Source organism: Mirounga angustirostris, unplaced genomic scaffold (genome assembly GCF_029215605.1).
Source record: "Mirounga angustirostris isolate CCGP_5_RB_7025 unplaced genomic scaffold, mMirAng1.0.hap1 SCAF_17, whole genome shotgun sequence".
Classification (NCBI taxonomy): domain Eukaryota; kingdom Metazoa; phylum Chordata; class Mammalia; order Carnivora; family Phocidae; genus Mirounga; species Mirounga angustirostris.
In genome coordinates, this window is record NW_026991725.1 from 28,839,434 (window position 1) to 28,853,541 (window position 14,108).

General features: G+C 44.0%; 1 protein-coding gene across 2 annotated transcripts; it reads right to left on the reverse strand.

The window, feature by feature from the left end:
• Positions 1-286: 286 nt before the first annotated feature.
• CCDC43 (coiled-coil domain containing 43) lies at positions 287-12,513 on the reverse strand. 2 transcript variants are annotated; one of them, XM_045888769.3, is made up of 5 exons: positions 12,246-12,500; positions 7,996-8,083; positions 5,594-5,729; positions 4,010-4,068; positions 287-1,901 (listed from the first exon to the last, which is right to left on the reverse strand). In XM_045888769.3, exons 1-5 carry the CDS (start codon positions 12,447-12,449, stop codon positions 1,714-1,716), a joined length of 675 nt encoding a protein of 224 aa, XP_045744725.1. In that variant the 5' UTR covers positions 12,450-12,500; the 3' UTR covers positions 287-1,713. The 2 variants fall into 2 exon arrangements, with proteins under 2 accessions (XP_045744725.1, XP_064439661.1); XM_064583591.1 differs by lacking the exon at positions 4,010-4,068 and having other exon boundaries at positions 12,246-12,513.
• Positions 12,514-14,108: the final 1,595 nt, after the last annotated feature.

Below are 14,108 nucleotides of genomic sequence, written 5' to 3' on the forward strand. Positions count from 1 at the left end.
CTGTAGCCACAGCTTATTATTGCTACTGCCATAGAAGACTAAGACTCCAAAAGGACTGCAAGGACTTCAAAGCCAATTTACTGACTTCCAATAAAACAAGGTAATCTTTCTGATTTCCTAATACCCAACTTCACAGGAAAATTGAGGCAGAGAATTTGATTCTAGGAAGAGGTTCTACTAATACAGCATATTGGGCTAATCAAAGTACAAAGCAAAATTCAACACATTCCTAAGTGTTCACACAATTCATTTCCATGGATAGCTGGAAGGAATCAATCAGAAAACAGTGATTTAAATAGTTTATTTTTTTTTTTAAAAGATGGTTATTTTTAAAATGCAATGCCACGGTTATAGGAGTGTATAGAGGTGACACATCTTTTCCTTAACCATGCTTTTTACCTTCTGCACAAAGGTAAAAATTTTTTGTTAACCTCTTAGTTAATGGTATAAAACGGGTCAGCAAACTTTTTCTCTGAAGGGCCAGACAGTAAATATTTTAGGTTTCACAGGCCACAAAAGGTCTCTGTCACATATTCCTTCTTTTACAACCCTTTAAAAATGCAAAATCCCTTGCTGACTTGCACCATACAGAAACAAACCGCGCCAAATTTCCTAGCCTGCAGTTGTTTGCCAACCTCAGGTATGAAATACCTATTTTCTGTCTTGTCAGGGAGATTGCTCCCTTTGGGCTTCTTGACAAGTCTGCTGCCAGAAGTAGAGAAAGGCCTTATTTACAATTGAATGTGGCTTGTGGCAAAAGTAGAAATGGAGAGTTCCTGTTCACTTTTGACTCTCCCAGGTTTTTCCACTCATTAAATTTGTTGAGTACACACAATGTACACTCTTAAATATCTTTGTGTTAGCAGAGATTTCCAGTGTTTCTTCCTTAGACGCATGGTTCCTGCAGTTTCTTCCAAACTGTAATTATCACATCTTTATACTCATGTTTTAGGGCAGACCAGGATTAAAATCTCTACTAGCAGTCAAGAAGGCTCACGATTATAAAAAGTGAATCTAGCTATCAATGATATCCTTCCACCCAATACACATCCTCCTTCAAAATCACAGCCTGGATGAGGAAAAATATGTAACTCTCTCTACTTAAAAAGATACTTCTTTTCCTCCCATAGGCTGAAACTTAAAAAAAAATCTCAAATCTAGAACATCTACCACATCATTTCTTCCATTTTCATAGTTTGTTGCCATGTTGACATAATATCTGGATCCAGGTAGGCTCTTCATTAGCTTTCTATTTCATCCATAAAAAATACAGTAAGAGGTAACTACTACTTTCAAAGTAATTTATGCTCCCACATTTCACCTCAGAAAAGGAGTGGTCATGATTCTGCTCCTTCAGGATGAAAACTGTAACTGTCTGCTTTCTGAATACTTCTGTTATTTATCCTAGGTGAGGGAAGACTTCTAAAGTGGCCAAAAGGAGCCAGGACTTCAGTATTAAAATATAAAAGTTGCCCCCATTCCAGATCTTTGGTACAGACATCAACCACAATAATCTGATTACCCACACCACAGAGACATGGCACATTTTGTAATTAGAAGTGTTTGTGATTTTCCTTTTGACCATGTAAACAAAAGGGAAATGCCTTGGGAAACCACTCTGCAATGTTTTCTCACTTCTCTTAAATACACATGTGCACAATCACTTCTCCCTTTGATCAAGTCCATGAGGAGAAAGAACAGAGTGGACCAAGGTTATCGCTTCCGCTCCCCTCTTTGTGTCCTTTTCTTTTCCTTTTCCTTGCGCTCCTGCTTGGCTAGTTTGTCTCTCTCCCTCTGCAGCTTGTCCTGTTCCTTCTTCCTTTGGGACTCATCCCGAAGCGAGTCTCGCTCCAGTTTTCGGGCATTGAGGACATCTTCCACATTGGTGTTTCGGAACAGAGCTACAGGTGAGTTAAGGGATTAGGGTACAGGTCACACAGGTCCCAACTACTGCTCTGTCCTTATTCTCTCTCTACAGATTCCTAGTCTTAAAAAAAAAAAAAAAAAGTCCTGGGGCGCCTGGGTGGCTCAGTTGTTAAGCCTCTGCCTTCGGATCAGGTCGTGATACCCAGGGTCCCAGGATCCAGCCCCGCATCGGGCTCCCTGCTCTGCAGGAGGCCTGCTTCTCCCTCTCCCACTCCCCCTGCTTGTGTTCCCTCTCTCGCTGTGTCTCTCTCTGTCAAATAAAGAAAATCTTAAATAAATAAATAAATAAATAAATAAAAAGTCCTTATAATTTATCTTTGGTCTAATGGGAAATCCTGAAACTACCATTACAAAGGTTTAAACTTTTGAATAATCCTCAGAATAAAAATCTCAGACTTCTCTAAATTTGAATGTTAAAATATTTTATAAAAATGAAATTTTATTCCAGAATAAGTACTTAGATCATGGCAGAATATTGTTGGGAGTATCTAGGCTAGTTTTAGTCAACAGATTATTACTGTAACTGGCAAAAATTTTATGTACTTGGCACTGTTAAAATGCTTGAAAAAGAGTTAAATAAGTTGTTTAACCTTACTAAACTTTATCAATTTGCTTTTTTTCCTAGACTACTGAAGCTTAAGTGAAAAACATGTTCTAATAACCACAAACTCTGAATTTATAAAAGACATGAAATAAGTTTAACCAGTTAGAAAATACCTAGCCAAAAACTTTACCCCTCATTTCTTGGGACTTTAAAAACACAACCTGGGGGTGTCTGGCGGGCTTAGTCAGCAGAGCACGCGCCTCGATCTCGGGGTCGTCGGTTCGAGCCCCAAAATGGGTGTAGAGATTACTAAAAAAAACCCCAACCTGTTAGCACCAGACAAGCTCCTCTGTACTTTTTTTTTTTTTTTTAAGATTTTATTTATTTATTTGACAGAGAGATAGAGAGCACAAGTAGGCAGAGAAGCAGGCAGAGGTAGAGGGAGAAGCAGGCTCCCCACAGGGCAGGGAGCTCGATGTGGGACTCGATCCCAGGACCCTGGGACCATGACCCGAGCCGAAGGCAGCCACCTAACCAACTGAGCCACCCAGGCGCCCAACTCCTCTGTACTGTTAAAACGTAACTCTTTTGCTTTGGTGCTTTAAAATGTCTCTGACATAACCTCCCCTTCTTTGATAACCCACCATACTTCTCATCTTTAAGAAGGTGGATTTTTTTTTTTTTTTAAAGATTTGAGAGAGCGAGCGAGCACGCAAAAGCAGGTGGGGAGGCAGAGGGAGAGGGAGAAGCAGACTCCTTGCTGAGCACGGAGCCCGATGCAGGGCTCAATCCTAGCACCCTGAGATCATGACCTGAACTGAAGGCAGACTGAAGCAACTAAGCCCCTAAGAAGGTAGATTTCTAAATGCAGAAGCTTCTCAGGGCACCTGGGTAGCTTAGTCGGTTAAGTGTCTGACCCTTGGTTTTGGCTCAGGTCATGATCTCAGGGGCCTGAGATCGAGCCCTGCATCAGGCTCCTCGGGACCTTCCCGCCACTTTAGCGGGAAGTCTGCTTGAGATTTTCTCTCCCTCACCCTCTGCCCCTTTCTCCCGCTTGTGCTCTCTCTCTCTCAAATAAATAAATCTTTAAAAAAAAAATATATAGAATCTTCTCATAAGTGTCTGTTGGTAGGGACTTTCCTCAGCACATTTTCCCATCCGTCCATGTTTTCAGCTCAAAAGTATTCAGTGTTTGTGTTCTCTTTCCAAAAAATTATACGGTCTCTGAGGACAAAGTCAAAATTTCAATATTATTTTAACTACTTCCACTGCTGGGAAACCCAGTGCTATCCACAGGGAGTATAGATTCTTATTTTCCCTAAAAAAATCCTTCCTCCCTTCACAGTAGATGTTAACATGTTTTCTTTGGGGAAAGTTCTCGTTAAATTGACTATTTATGGTTGTCCTTGGAATGGGGCTCAAAATGCTGGCCCGACATGAGTTCCTGTTGGTAAAAGGATCCCCCAGCAATGACAAGATGAAAACTGTTCAAGAGTATTCAATGGAGAAACATTTGGGGACGGACAAAGAGAAGGATACATTTATCAGAACCAATGTTCATTGTGGTGGCACATGAGTCATCCTTCTCAGCTGCTTCGGTGAGCGTCGTTAAGGAAAGTCGGACGGAAAGCAAAGGCCGGCACATCCCAACCCAACGTCAGAAAACATTCAGTGAAGTAACGGGCAGGGAAAGCATGCTGAAGGAAAACACCGTCAGAGGTGTGATGGTAAACCCAGCACAGTCATCTTCAGAAGTCTCAAGATTGTTCAGAGCTCCTGTGAGATCCTTAGCTGCTGGAGGCTGAAAAGAAACAGCCCGATCTGGGTGGACTTTCCCCATTACCTGGCAGCCCAGGGAATGGCGAGAGGATGGTGCTTCTCAAAGTGTGGTTCCCAGAACTCCCGGGGAACTTATTAGAAAAGCACATTCTTGGGCCCCTCCCTGCACCTACTAAATCAAACTGGGGAGTGGGGCCCAGCAATCTGGGTCTTAACAAGTTCTCCAGGAGAACCACTGCTTAAAATGTTCTTTTCCAGCCCAAGAAAGGAGATTTTGTCATTGGAACCATAGCTCTGCTGACCCTGGCAAGAAAAAAACATTAGGAGAAACTAGAAGACAAGCTGGCCCCAAAGGGCCTAAGAATTATTTCCTGAACTTATGATGGCACAGCCAACATTTCTGGTATGAGGTCCACATGCTCCATTCAATCACGCTCTATAAGCTAAGCATCTCCTGAACAAGTTCAAACTCACACGGAACCAAGCCTGTCCCTGTCAACAGCAATTGCCTTTGGCACAGCCCCCAAATTCCAGATTTCTTCTGTGTTGGTTGGGAATTCAGTCTCACTTTCATTTATGTGGTCACTGGAATATTAAAAAAAAAAAAAAATTTTTTTTCCCCCAAATGAAACTGCTCCAAATTTGGGAATCCTTCGTCCAAAAACATCCCTATCCTAGTCCTGGTTTTGCCACTAAATCTATGCATGTCTCTGATCACACATTCATCTCCTACTGTCACAGTTTCTTTATCAACTGGGAAAAGAATATAAAGATGGATTATACATAGGATACTATACTGGACAGAAAGGTATTATACAAAAATAAAGAATCACAGCTATATCTTAGCTTCTGAAAATACAATATAAATGGTCCATTAAGGCATTTCTTTTACACCGAAGTCTTCAGGAACGTACGGATGATGTGTTGAAAAATATTAAGTCTGGGGCACCTGGGTGGCTCAGTCGGTTAAGCAGCTGCCTTCAGCTCAGGTCATGATCCCAGGGTCCTGGGATCGAGCCCCGCGTCGGGCTCCCTGCTCAGCGGGAAGCCTGCTTCTCCCTCTCCCACTCCCCCTGCTTGTGTTCCCTCTCTCGCTGTCTCTCTCTGTCAAATAAATAAATAAAAATCTTTAAAAAAAAAAAAAAGAAAGAAAAATATTAAGTCTCATATCAACTGCCCCAACATCACTCCTCACACCCATGAAGGGCCACAGATCAGATCCATTTCAGAAGGGAAAAAGTACACTATAGGGGGAGACTGGCAACTTCTCAAAGCGTACTGTACACCAGCAAGCACTTTGGACTCATGCCTCAGGGAATTGTCCCAAGACTCCGAAAAGGATATTCTTCTTCATCTGTCACATCAGCATACTGGGCCAGGAGGGCGGCTTTTCTCTGCTTCTCCTCTTCGGACACCATCCTGGGCTTCACCACAATCTGTGCCTGCTTCTCAATTAGGGTGGCAATGGCCTGTACCTCATCTGGGAGGGGGAAGGGAAGGGAAGGGAATGGAAGGGAGGGACAACAAGGCTGTATGTGAAAAAACAAGCTCACCAAACCACTAGTCCACCCAGATAGTGCTTGTGGGAAAGACAGTGGCATCTGCTGACTCTTCAGGGCCCTGGGCTTCAAAGGAGGTGCCTCGGGGGCCAATGAGAAAGGCAAGGAAAGGCCATGCGGGCTAGGCTTTAGGTCTTGTATCCATCTTCGATCAGAGCAGCCCTGCTTTTTTTTTTTAAAAAAAAGATTTTATTTATTTGATAGAGAGAGAGCGAGAGTAGGAACACAAGCAGGGGGAGTGGGAGAGGGAGAAGCAGGCTTCCTGCCAAGCAGGGAGCCCGATGTGGGACACGATCCCAGGACCCTGGGATCATGACCTGAGCCAAAAGCAGACGCTAAATGACTGAGCCACCCAGGCGCCCAGAGCAGTCCTGCTTTTACCTGTTTTATAAATTGAAGTTCTGCTGCTTAAAAAAAAAAAAAAAAAAAAAAGGTTGAAAAGCACTGCATTACAATCATAGAAAATTCAGCTTCAAGCATGCAACTTTTTCCCCTCTTAACCCAGAAACCTAAGAAGGAATCTAGAATCAACTTATGCTGGTCCCTTTTGTAGTGATGATTATGCCTGGTGAAATTCATAGATTATTTTAAAATAAAATCAACTATTGGGGCACCTGGATGGCTCAGTTGATTGAGCATCTGCCTTCGGCTTGGGTCATGATCCCAGGGTCCTGGGATCAAGCCCTGCATTGGGCTCCCTTCTCATCGGGAAGCCTGCTTCGCCCTCTCCCACTCCCTCTGCTTGTATTCCCCCTCTCACTGCCTCTCTGTCAAATAAGTAAATAAAATCTTTAAAATCAAATCTTTAAAATCAAATAAAATCTTTAAAATCAGATCAACTATTAAGTTAACCATTCTCAAAGAAAGGAGGCAACAGTGCCCAGTAGTGGTTTTTACGCCTGGATCCACATTAGAATCATCTGGGAGCTTTAAAAAAAAAAAAAAACAGGGATGCCTGGATGGCTCAGTTGGTTAAGTCTCTGCCTTTGGCTCGGGTCATGATCCCAGGGTCCTGGAATCAGGCCCCATCTCGGGTTCCCTGTTCAGCGGGGAGCCTGCTTCTCCCTCTGCCCCATCCCCTGCTTGTGCTCTCTCTCTCCCTGTCTCCCTCTCTAATAAATAAATATATATCTTTAAAAAACAAACAATACATGGGTCCCACCCCAAAGATATTTCTATAACTGGTCCACAGTATGGCCCGGGCACTGGCATCTTTTAAACTATATCAGGTAGTTCTTTTCTTTTCTTTTTTTTTTAAGATTGTATTTATTTGCGAGAGAGAGAATGAGAGACAGAGAGCATGAGGGGTGGGGGGGGTCAGAGGGAGAAGCAGACTCCCTGCCGAGCAGGGAGGCCGATGCGGGACTCGATCCCGGGACTCCAGGATCATGACCTGAGCCGAAGGCAGTCGCTTAACCAACTGAGCCACCCAGGCGCCCTATATCAGGTAGTTCTAATGGACAGCCAAGACTGAGAACTAATGTGTAGACAGTTTAGAATTGCTTCAAGTCTGGCTTTTACAATTTGAGTTTTCTGCAGTTAATCTGTCATTCTAATGCCTGTATTAATCTACTTCTCTTTCATTTTAAGGGGGGGTGACAAAGTTAGCTGAATAAAGCAAAATATCAATCACAATTGTTATGAAATGAAAATACGGAAAAGAAAGGGTGGGGGGAGGGTGCCTGGGTGGCTCAGTCGTTAAGCGTCTGCCTTCGGCTCAGGTCATAATCCCAGGGTCCTGGGATCGAGTCCCACATCGGGCTCCCTGCTCCGCGGGAAGCCTGCTTCTCCCTCTCCCACTCCCCCTGCTTGTGTTTTCTCTCTCGCTATCTCTATCAAATAAATAAATAAAATCTTTAAAAAAAAAAAGAAAGAAAGGGGGGGATAGTTGGCCCCAATCCCTGCCATGAAAATCTACAAGGGGCAGTGGAAAGAGGATGAAAAGAAAAGTGAAAGCCAGAATGAAGATGACTGTGGTCAGAGGAGGTGGAAAACTGGAGAAGGGGAAAAGGAAACCAACGTTCAGTTAAAAACTTCATGGAAGCTGCTGGGTGTTTACCAGTTTAAATTATCTTAAGCAAAATGAGTAGAAAACGGAGAAAACTCAAAATTCTCTCGCTAACAGCTGTACAGGAAAGGTTGTTGGAAAAGGCACTGGAGGTTAGACAGACAAACTCCCAACTCTACCTTCTTTTTTCACATTGGTGACGACATTTTGACTTTCCGACCATCGTTCCACAATCTCCTTGCAGATGTCTAGAAGAGAATCTTCTTCCTAGTTGGAAAAGTAGACCAATTAATTTCCTGAGAGCTCTCAGCCTGAACAAAGCCCAGGCACAGGGCACAGCTCTCCCTCTGGTGATGAGGAGTCATGGGGAAGGTTTGGGAGCCACATGTTTCTCTTCTGAGTCTCAGAATCCACACCTGCTGGATTAAGAGCACCCACTCTGTCCTGCCAAGCGCCAAGGGAAAGGATTCACAATAACTTAGGACGGTCTTCCTCATGCTTTTGGAGCAAAAACCTGTTGCCCGAGTTAAAACTCTCCTCTGTGAGATCTTCCTTGGCTGATACACTCAACTCAGTATACTCTCCAAGGATTATCAACTTACATGTTGGAACATATCCATGACCTTGCTGACCCCACCGCTTTAGGTGATAAATGAGTAGATGTCTCCTATCCATTTTACACAAGCATACATATTCTGCATGCTGACCAATCTTCCTCCTTAGCATGGTATAACAAAAGGATGTTGGCTTCAGTATCAGACATACTTAAAGTCAAACCCAGATCTATGAACGAGTTTCTTAACTTTCTGAGCTTCACATCTTGTCAGGAATTTAGTGAGGATGAATGAGAATGTGTAAAAAAACCCTACCCTGCTTGGCAAAGAAAAAGCACTTCAACAAATACGGGTATTTCCCTCCATCTTCATTACGGCTGCCTACCATCTTCATGTTCTACCCCTCAAAATGAGCTGTCAGCTCATGTGCCAGGCACTGTTCTCAATACTTCAGGTAAGAATTCTTTTTTTTTTTTTTAAAGATTTTATTTATTTATTTGACACAGAGAGAGAGATAGTGAGAGAGAGAGAAATCACAAGCAGGGGGAGCTGCAGGCAGAGGGAGAGGGAGAAGCAGGCTCCCCGCAGAGCAAGGAGCTCAATGTGGGGCTCAATGCGGGGCTTGATCCCAGGACTCTGGAATCATGACCTGAGCTGAAGGCAGTGGCTTAACCAACTGAGCCACCCAGGCGCCCCTCAGGTAAGAATTCTTAAAACAATCCCAAGATATAAGCACTATTGCTACTCTCAATTTATAGAGGAAACCAAGGTACAGAGGTTAAGTAACTTGCCCAAGGTCATACAAGTAAAAAAACAAAAAACACAAATGGATTAAACAGGATTTGAACCCAAACAGTCTACCTCCAAGCCCAGGTTCTCAACCATTATATGATACCTTCTCTCAAAGAAAGCAAGGAGAGGCAGAACACAGACTTTTTAAAGATTTTATTGTTGTTGTTGTTTTTAAGTAATCTCTATACCCAATGTGGGACTTGAACGCACAACCCTGAGATCAAGAGTGGCATGCTCTACAGAATGAGCCAGCCAGGTGAACCCCTTTTTTGGATCTCCTTATTTTGTACCCAACAAAGGATTCCATCTTCTACCCTGCATCCTTTAAGCACACAAGTCAAACATACAGAACTTCTTTAGCCCAGTTTCTGTAGTTCATGGACCGCCCCCCAACAAGAAAAGCAAAAGAAGAAATGAAAGGAAAAGGAGTAGAGAAGCAAAAGAGAAAGGGTGCCCTTGGAGGACAAGGTGGTTTATTCTCTTCTCCTCACCCAGACCAAAAGAGTTCATCCATCCATTTGTTCATTTGTTCATCCAGATGGTGCCTGCCATGTTGAAGGCACTAAGATGAGTGGTAAGAGATGAATGAGAAACAGCCCCGGGTCTCTTGACACTGACAATTTAGAAGGCTGGTATATGAACAGCTGCCATTGGGCGCCTGGGTGGCTCAGTTGGTTAAGCAACTGCCTTTGGCTCAGGTCATGATCCTGGAGGCCCGGGATCGAGTCCCGCATCGGGCTCCCTGCTCGGTGGGGAGTCTGCTTCTCCCTCTGACCCTCCCCTCTCTCATGTACTCTCTCTCATTCTCACTCTCTCAAATGAATAAATAAATCTAAAAAAAAAAAAAAAAAACAGATGCCATATGGGGCAGCCTGGGGGGCTCAGTCGTTAAGCGTCTGCCTTCGGCTCAGGTCATGATCCCAGGGTCCTGGGATCGAGCCTCGCATCGGGCTCCCTGCTCAGCAGAGAGCCTGCTTCTCCCTCTCCCTCTCCCCCTTCTTGTGTTCCCTCTCTCACTGCTTCTCTCTCCGTCCAATAAATAAATAAAATCTTTTAAAAAATAAATAAAATAAAATAAACAGCTGCCATAAAATGCAATACCCCAAGTAATGTAATAATCCTACTTAAAATTTAAAACTTACCCCTCCATTCCACTCCTGATCTTCTTATAATGTTCCTTCTTTCCTAGCACTTATCATTTTCTGACATACTATATAATTTACTGATTAAGTTTTTCCCTGCTAGAATGTCACCTGGTGAGGGCAGGGATTTCTGTTTTGTTCCCTGAGGTACCCCAACCACGTAGAGCAGTGCTTTGCAGAGAGTAACCCTATCAATAAAAACTTGATGAATCAATCAATCAATACAAATGCTACTGGAAGGAATAAAAAAAAGGATAATAAAAAGCTTTGATAACTGTTATCTGCTCCTGACAAGATACATTGTTCTTGAATCTTAACTCAAATTGTTGCTAACAAATTTCTTAACTCCTAATATTGAATCCTAGCCCAATCTGGTGATTGATCTGGCTATGCCTTTTGTTTTTCCTGGAAAGGGATTTGGTACAACAGTCAGTGGCTTTTATACAGAGCCTGACCGACAGAAAGTAAGCAGCACTATGAATTATGTGTTCGATATATACCACATTCATTGGCCTTGCTGATCTATAAAGTTGTTTCTCAGTGGTTTCATGAACCCTGCCTCACCATATAATTCCTGGCCAATTCTTCCCAAAGTCATTTCTTATATAGAAGGGGTTGGGAAAACCAAGAGAAAATTAAGCATAGTGTGTGAATCGGGCAGAGAGAGGGGGAAAGGAGTCTGTCTTCTGTAGTTCATGTAAGCAAGAAGCGGATATAAAGAACCAAATCTGGTTCTAGATAACTTTTCTCTCTTCTACCAAGAGACTTAATAGTCTAAGCAAATTCATGCCTGCCTTTAGCAGTTCTAAATAATGACACCATGAAAAGAACAAGTCAAGGAGCTAGTACCAATGGGTACCCAAGTTATTTCAACTTCTTTTTCATGGAGTCTTTAGAGACTTCCAAGCTGGAAATAAAAACTAACTTAAATTGCTTGCCTCACGCTACCCTCGCCCCCCTCCAACAACCTGCAATATCAGGGTCCAGGAAAATTTACTCCATAGTGTTCTATCTCCATTGAATTTAGGAGCTGCATCACAAGCTGTGTTAAAGCTTTCCCATTTATAGGTCAATCTCACCAGAGCAGGCTTTGGGACTAAAAAGGGGACATTGCCAGGAGGACCTGGGACAGCTACATTAGTATTATATTTCAACCATCTGCCCAATCATTGAACGGTGTTTCCACCGAGTTAAGTGTAAGCAGAGATGAAGGCAGCAGAATGGTCAGGTTGGAAAAGTGGACAACCTGGTGATTTACTACCTAAACACAGATTAAAATACACATTTCTGAACCTGCTTCTAAGCAGCTGGGTACCAAGTTTATCTCTCTTCTTTAAAACTCTGACCTTATTTGCCACCTCCGCCAGCAAACACCGATGATTACTGCATTTCTAAATACTATAAAAGGTCAAGCACAATATTTGCTTCAGTTCCGGCCTAGACCTATACCTAGATTTTCACCGCCAACTTACCTTTTTTGGCCTCTTACTTCCAAAACAGGAACCGAGAGGGTACTTCCTGCAGGCTTTTGTCATGGGACAGCCCTGGGCACTGCCTCCTAAAGAGCACAGACATCCCAGAGCACTTGATTCCCCTCTCTGAACACTGTCAGTGAATGGGAATGAAATTGGTTGTTATGCGTTTATGATAAAACTCTCATTTAGACATTTCAGCGCCTTCGGAAGAATACTCACCCGCAGGCATCCGAAAGGGCCGTTTCCCCAGGAATAAGGGATATCCATTCTCTATGCACCTGCAACCTCCTGACTTCCCCAAACCCTGGTTGGTGAGCAATCCCCTTCCCCCGCGGCCAAGAGCTCAGAATACCCTCTCCCAGGTGAAACCACTAATTGTCTGGGACAACAGGTATGGGAAAGGGGTTACGAAGTACTGACAGGGGCCGCCAGGAAGCTAAAGGAGGAACGTGTCCGGGCTTCTCACCAAGAAAGCAGAGAGGATACCCTGCAGAGCGTCCAGCTTCTCTTCTTCCTCCTCCTCCTGCAGGACACCCAGGATGTAGGCACCGTAAACGGCGCGATCCACTCCCAGCGCCTCCAACCGTCCGTCCAGCCACGACCCAAAGCCACTGCCCCCGCCATCGCCTTCTCCGGAGGCAGCCGCAGCCACTTCGCTGGGCGCCGCCATCTTGGGGTCAGGGTCCTGCCGGCCTCCAGGGCGCCTACCGCAGTGCCTGACGGGCTGCGCCGCAGGCCCACTGCGCATGCTCCGAAGGAGAACCCACAGCCCGGCGGGTGGGGCCTAGAGCCAATCGACCTGCAGCGGTCGGCCTGGGCTTGTTGCACCTTCTAAATAGGGCGCCTGTTGGCGTAGGCGCGGTTGCGTCATCGCTCAGGAACGCGGCAGATGAGTCTTCCTAACAGACTTTTTTTTTTTTTTTGGATTTTATTTATTTATTTGCGAGAGAGCACATGAGAGGGGGGAGGGTCAGAGGGAGAAGCAGACTCCCCACCGAGCAGAGAGCCTGATGCGGGACTCGATCCAGGGACTCCGGGATCATGACCTGAGCCGAAGGCAGTCACTTAACCAACTGAGCCACCCAGGCGCCCCTAAATAAATAAATCTTAAAAAAAAAATCCTCATTGGCTATTTTATTACAAAAGTAATCACTATGGTTAAAAAATACAACTGGTGGGGCACCTGGGTGGCTCAGTTGGATAAGCGACTGCCTTCGGCTCAGGTCATGATCCTGGAGTCCCGGGATCGAGTCCCGCATCGGGCTCCCTGCTCGGCAGGGAGTCTGCTTCTCCCTCTGACCCTCCCCCTCTCATGCTCTCTCTCTCTCTCATTCTCTCAAATAAATAAAATCTTTAAAAAAAAATACAACTGGAAAAGTGACAGAAAGCTTACAGAAAAAATCAAAATTACTTTTTAAACTATAAAAAAATGCTGACACATAATTTTTTAAATACGCAAATTAAACTTGGAGATGAGATACCATGTTTACGTCTCAGATCAAAAAGGCTGATGATGGGGCGCCTGGGTGGCTTGGGCGTTGGGCGTCTGCCTTCTACTGAGGTCATGATCCCAGCGTCCTGGGATCCAGCCCTGCGTCAGGCTCCCTGCTCAGTGGGGAGCCTGCTTCTCCCTCTCCAGCTTCCCCCTGCTTGTGTTCCCTCTTGCTGTCTCTCTCTGTCAAATAAATAAAATCTTAAAAAAAAAAAAAAAGGTGGATAATATACTGTGTTGATCTGTGATTGGGTAGCAGGCACTGGAAAATGTTGGAGCAGGAAGTAGATCAGTACAATCTCATTGGATGGCAATTTGAAAAGACCCAGCACTTCTACTTCTGGGAATTTATTATAGTACATACATGTGTGCAGAATGACCTATTTATAAGGATATTCATTACAGTGATGCTTATTGTAGTGAAAGGACAGAAATAGTCTCCATCCTGTCAATGGGAGACAGGCTCAAAAAAGCCACAAAAAGAAGTATGGACAGCTGTAAAAATGGAGGAAGCACTTTATGTACTGGCAGGTAACAAAACTCAAGATACATTGTTAAAGAAAAAGGTGAGGCTCAGAACAGTATGTAATGTTTGCTACCAATTATGTTTGAAAAGAAGGTCGGTAGGGGGAATACATATACATATGTGTCCTTGCATGTGCATAAAATATCTCTGGAAAGATACACAAGGGGTAGGAGAATGGTTGTCACTGAGGAGGAGAACTCAAGGAGACTGGTTTCAAGACATCTTGTTTTAAAATTATGAGCGGGGCGCCTGGGTGACTCAGTCAGTTAGGCATCTGACTTTTTTTTAAGATTTTATTTATTTGTCAGAGA

Excerpts from the sequence above, each read along its gene's own strand:
- CCDC43 (XM_045888769.3), bottom strand. The coding sequence starts at position 12,449 with ATGGCGGCGCCCAGCGAAGTGGCTGCGGCTGCCTCCGGAGAAGGCGAT. Across the intron at positions 8,084-12,245 it reads GTATCCTCTCTGCTTTCTTG|GAAGAAGATTCTCTTCTAGA; the intron begins GTGAGAAGCCCG and ends TTTTCCAACTAG. Across the intron at positions 4,069-5,593 it reads GATGTGACAGATGAAGAAGA|CGAAGCAGCTGAGAAGGATG; the intron begins ATATCCTTTTCG and ends AACGACGCTCAC.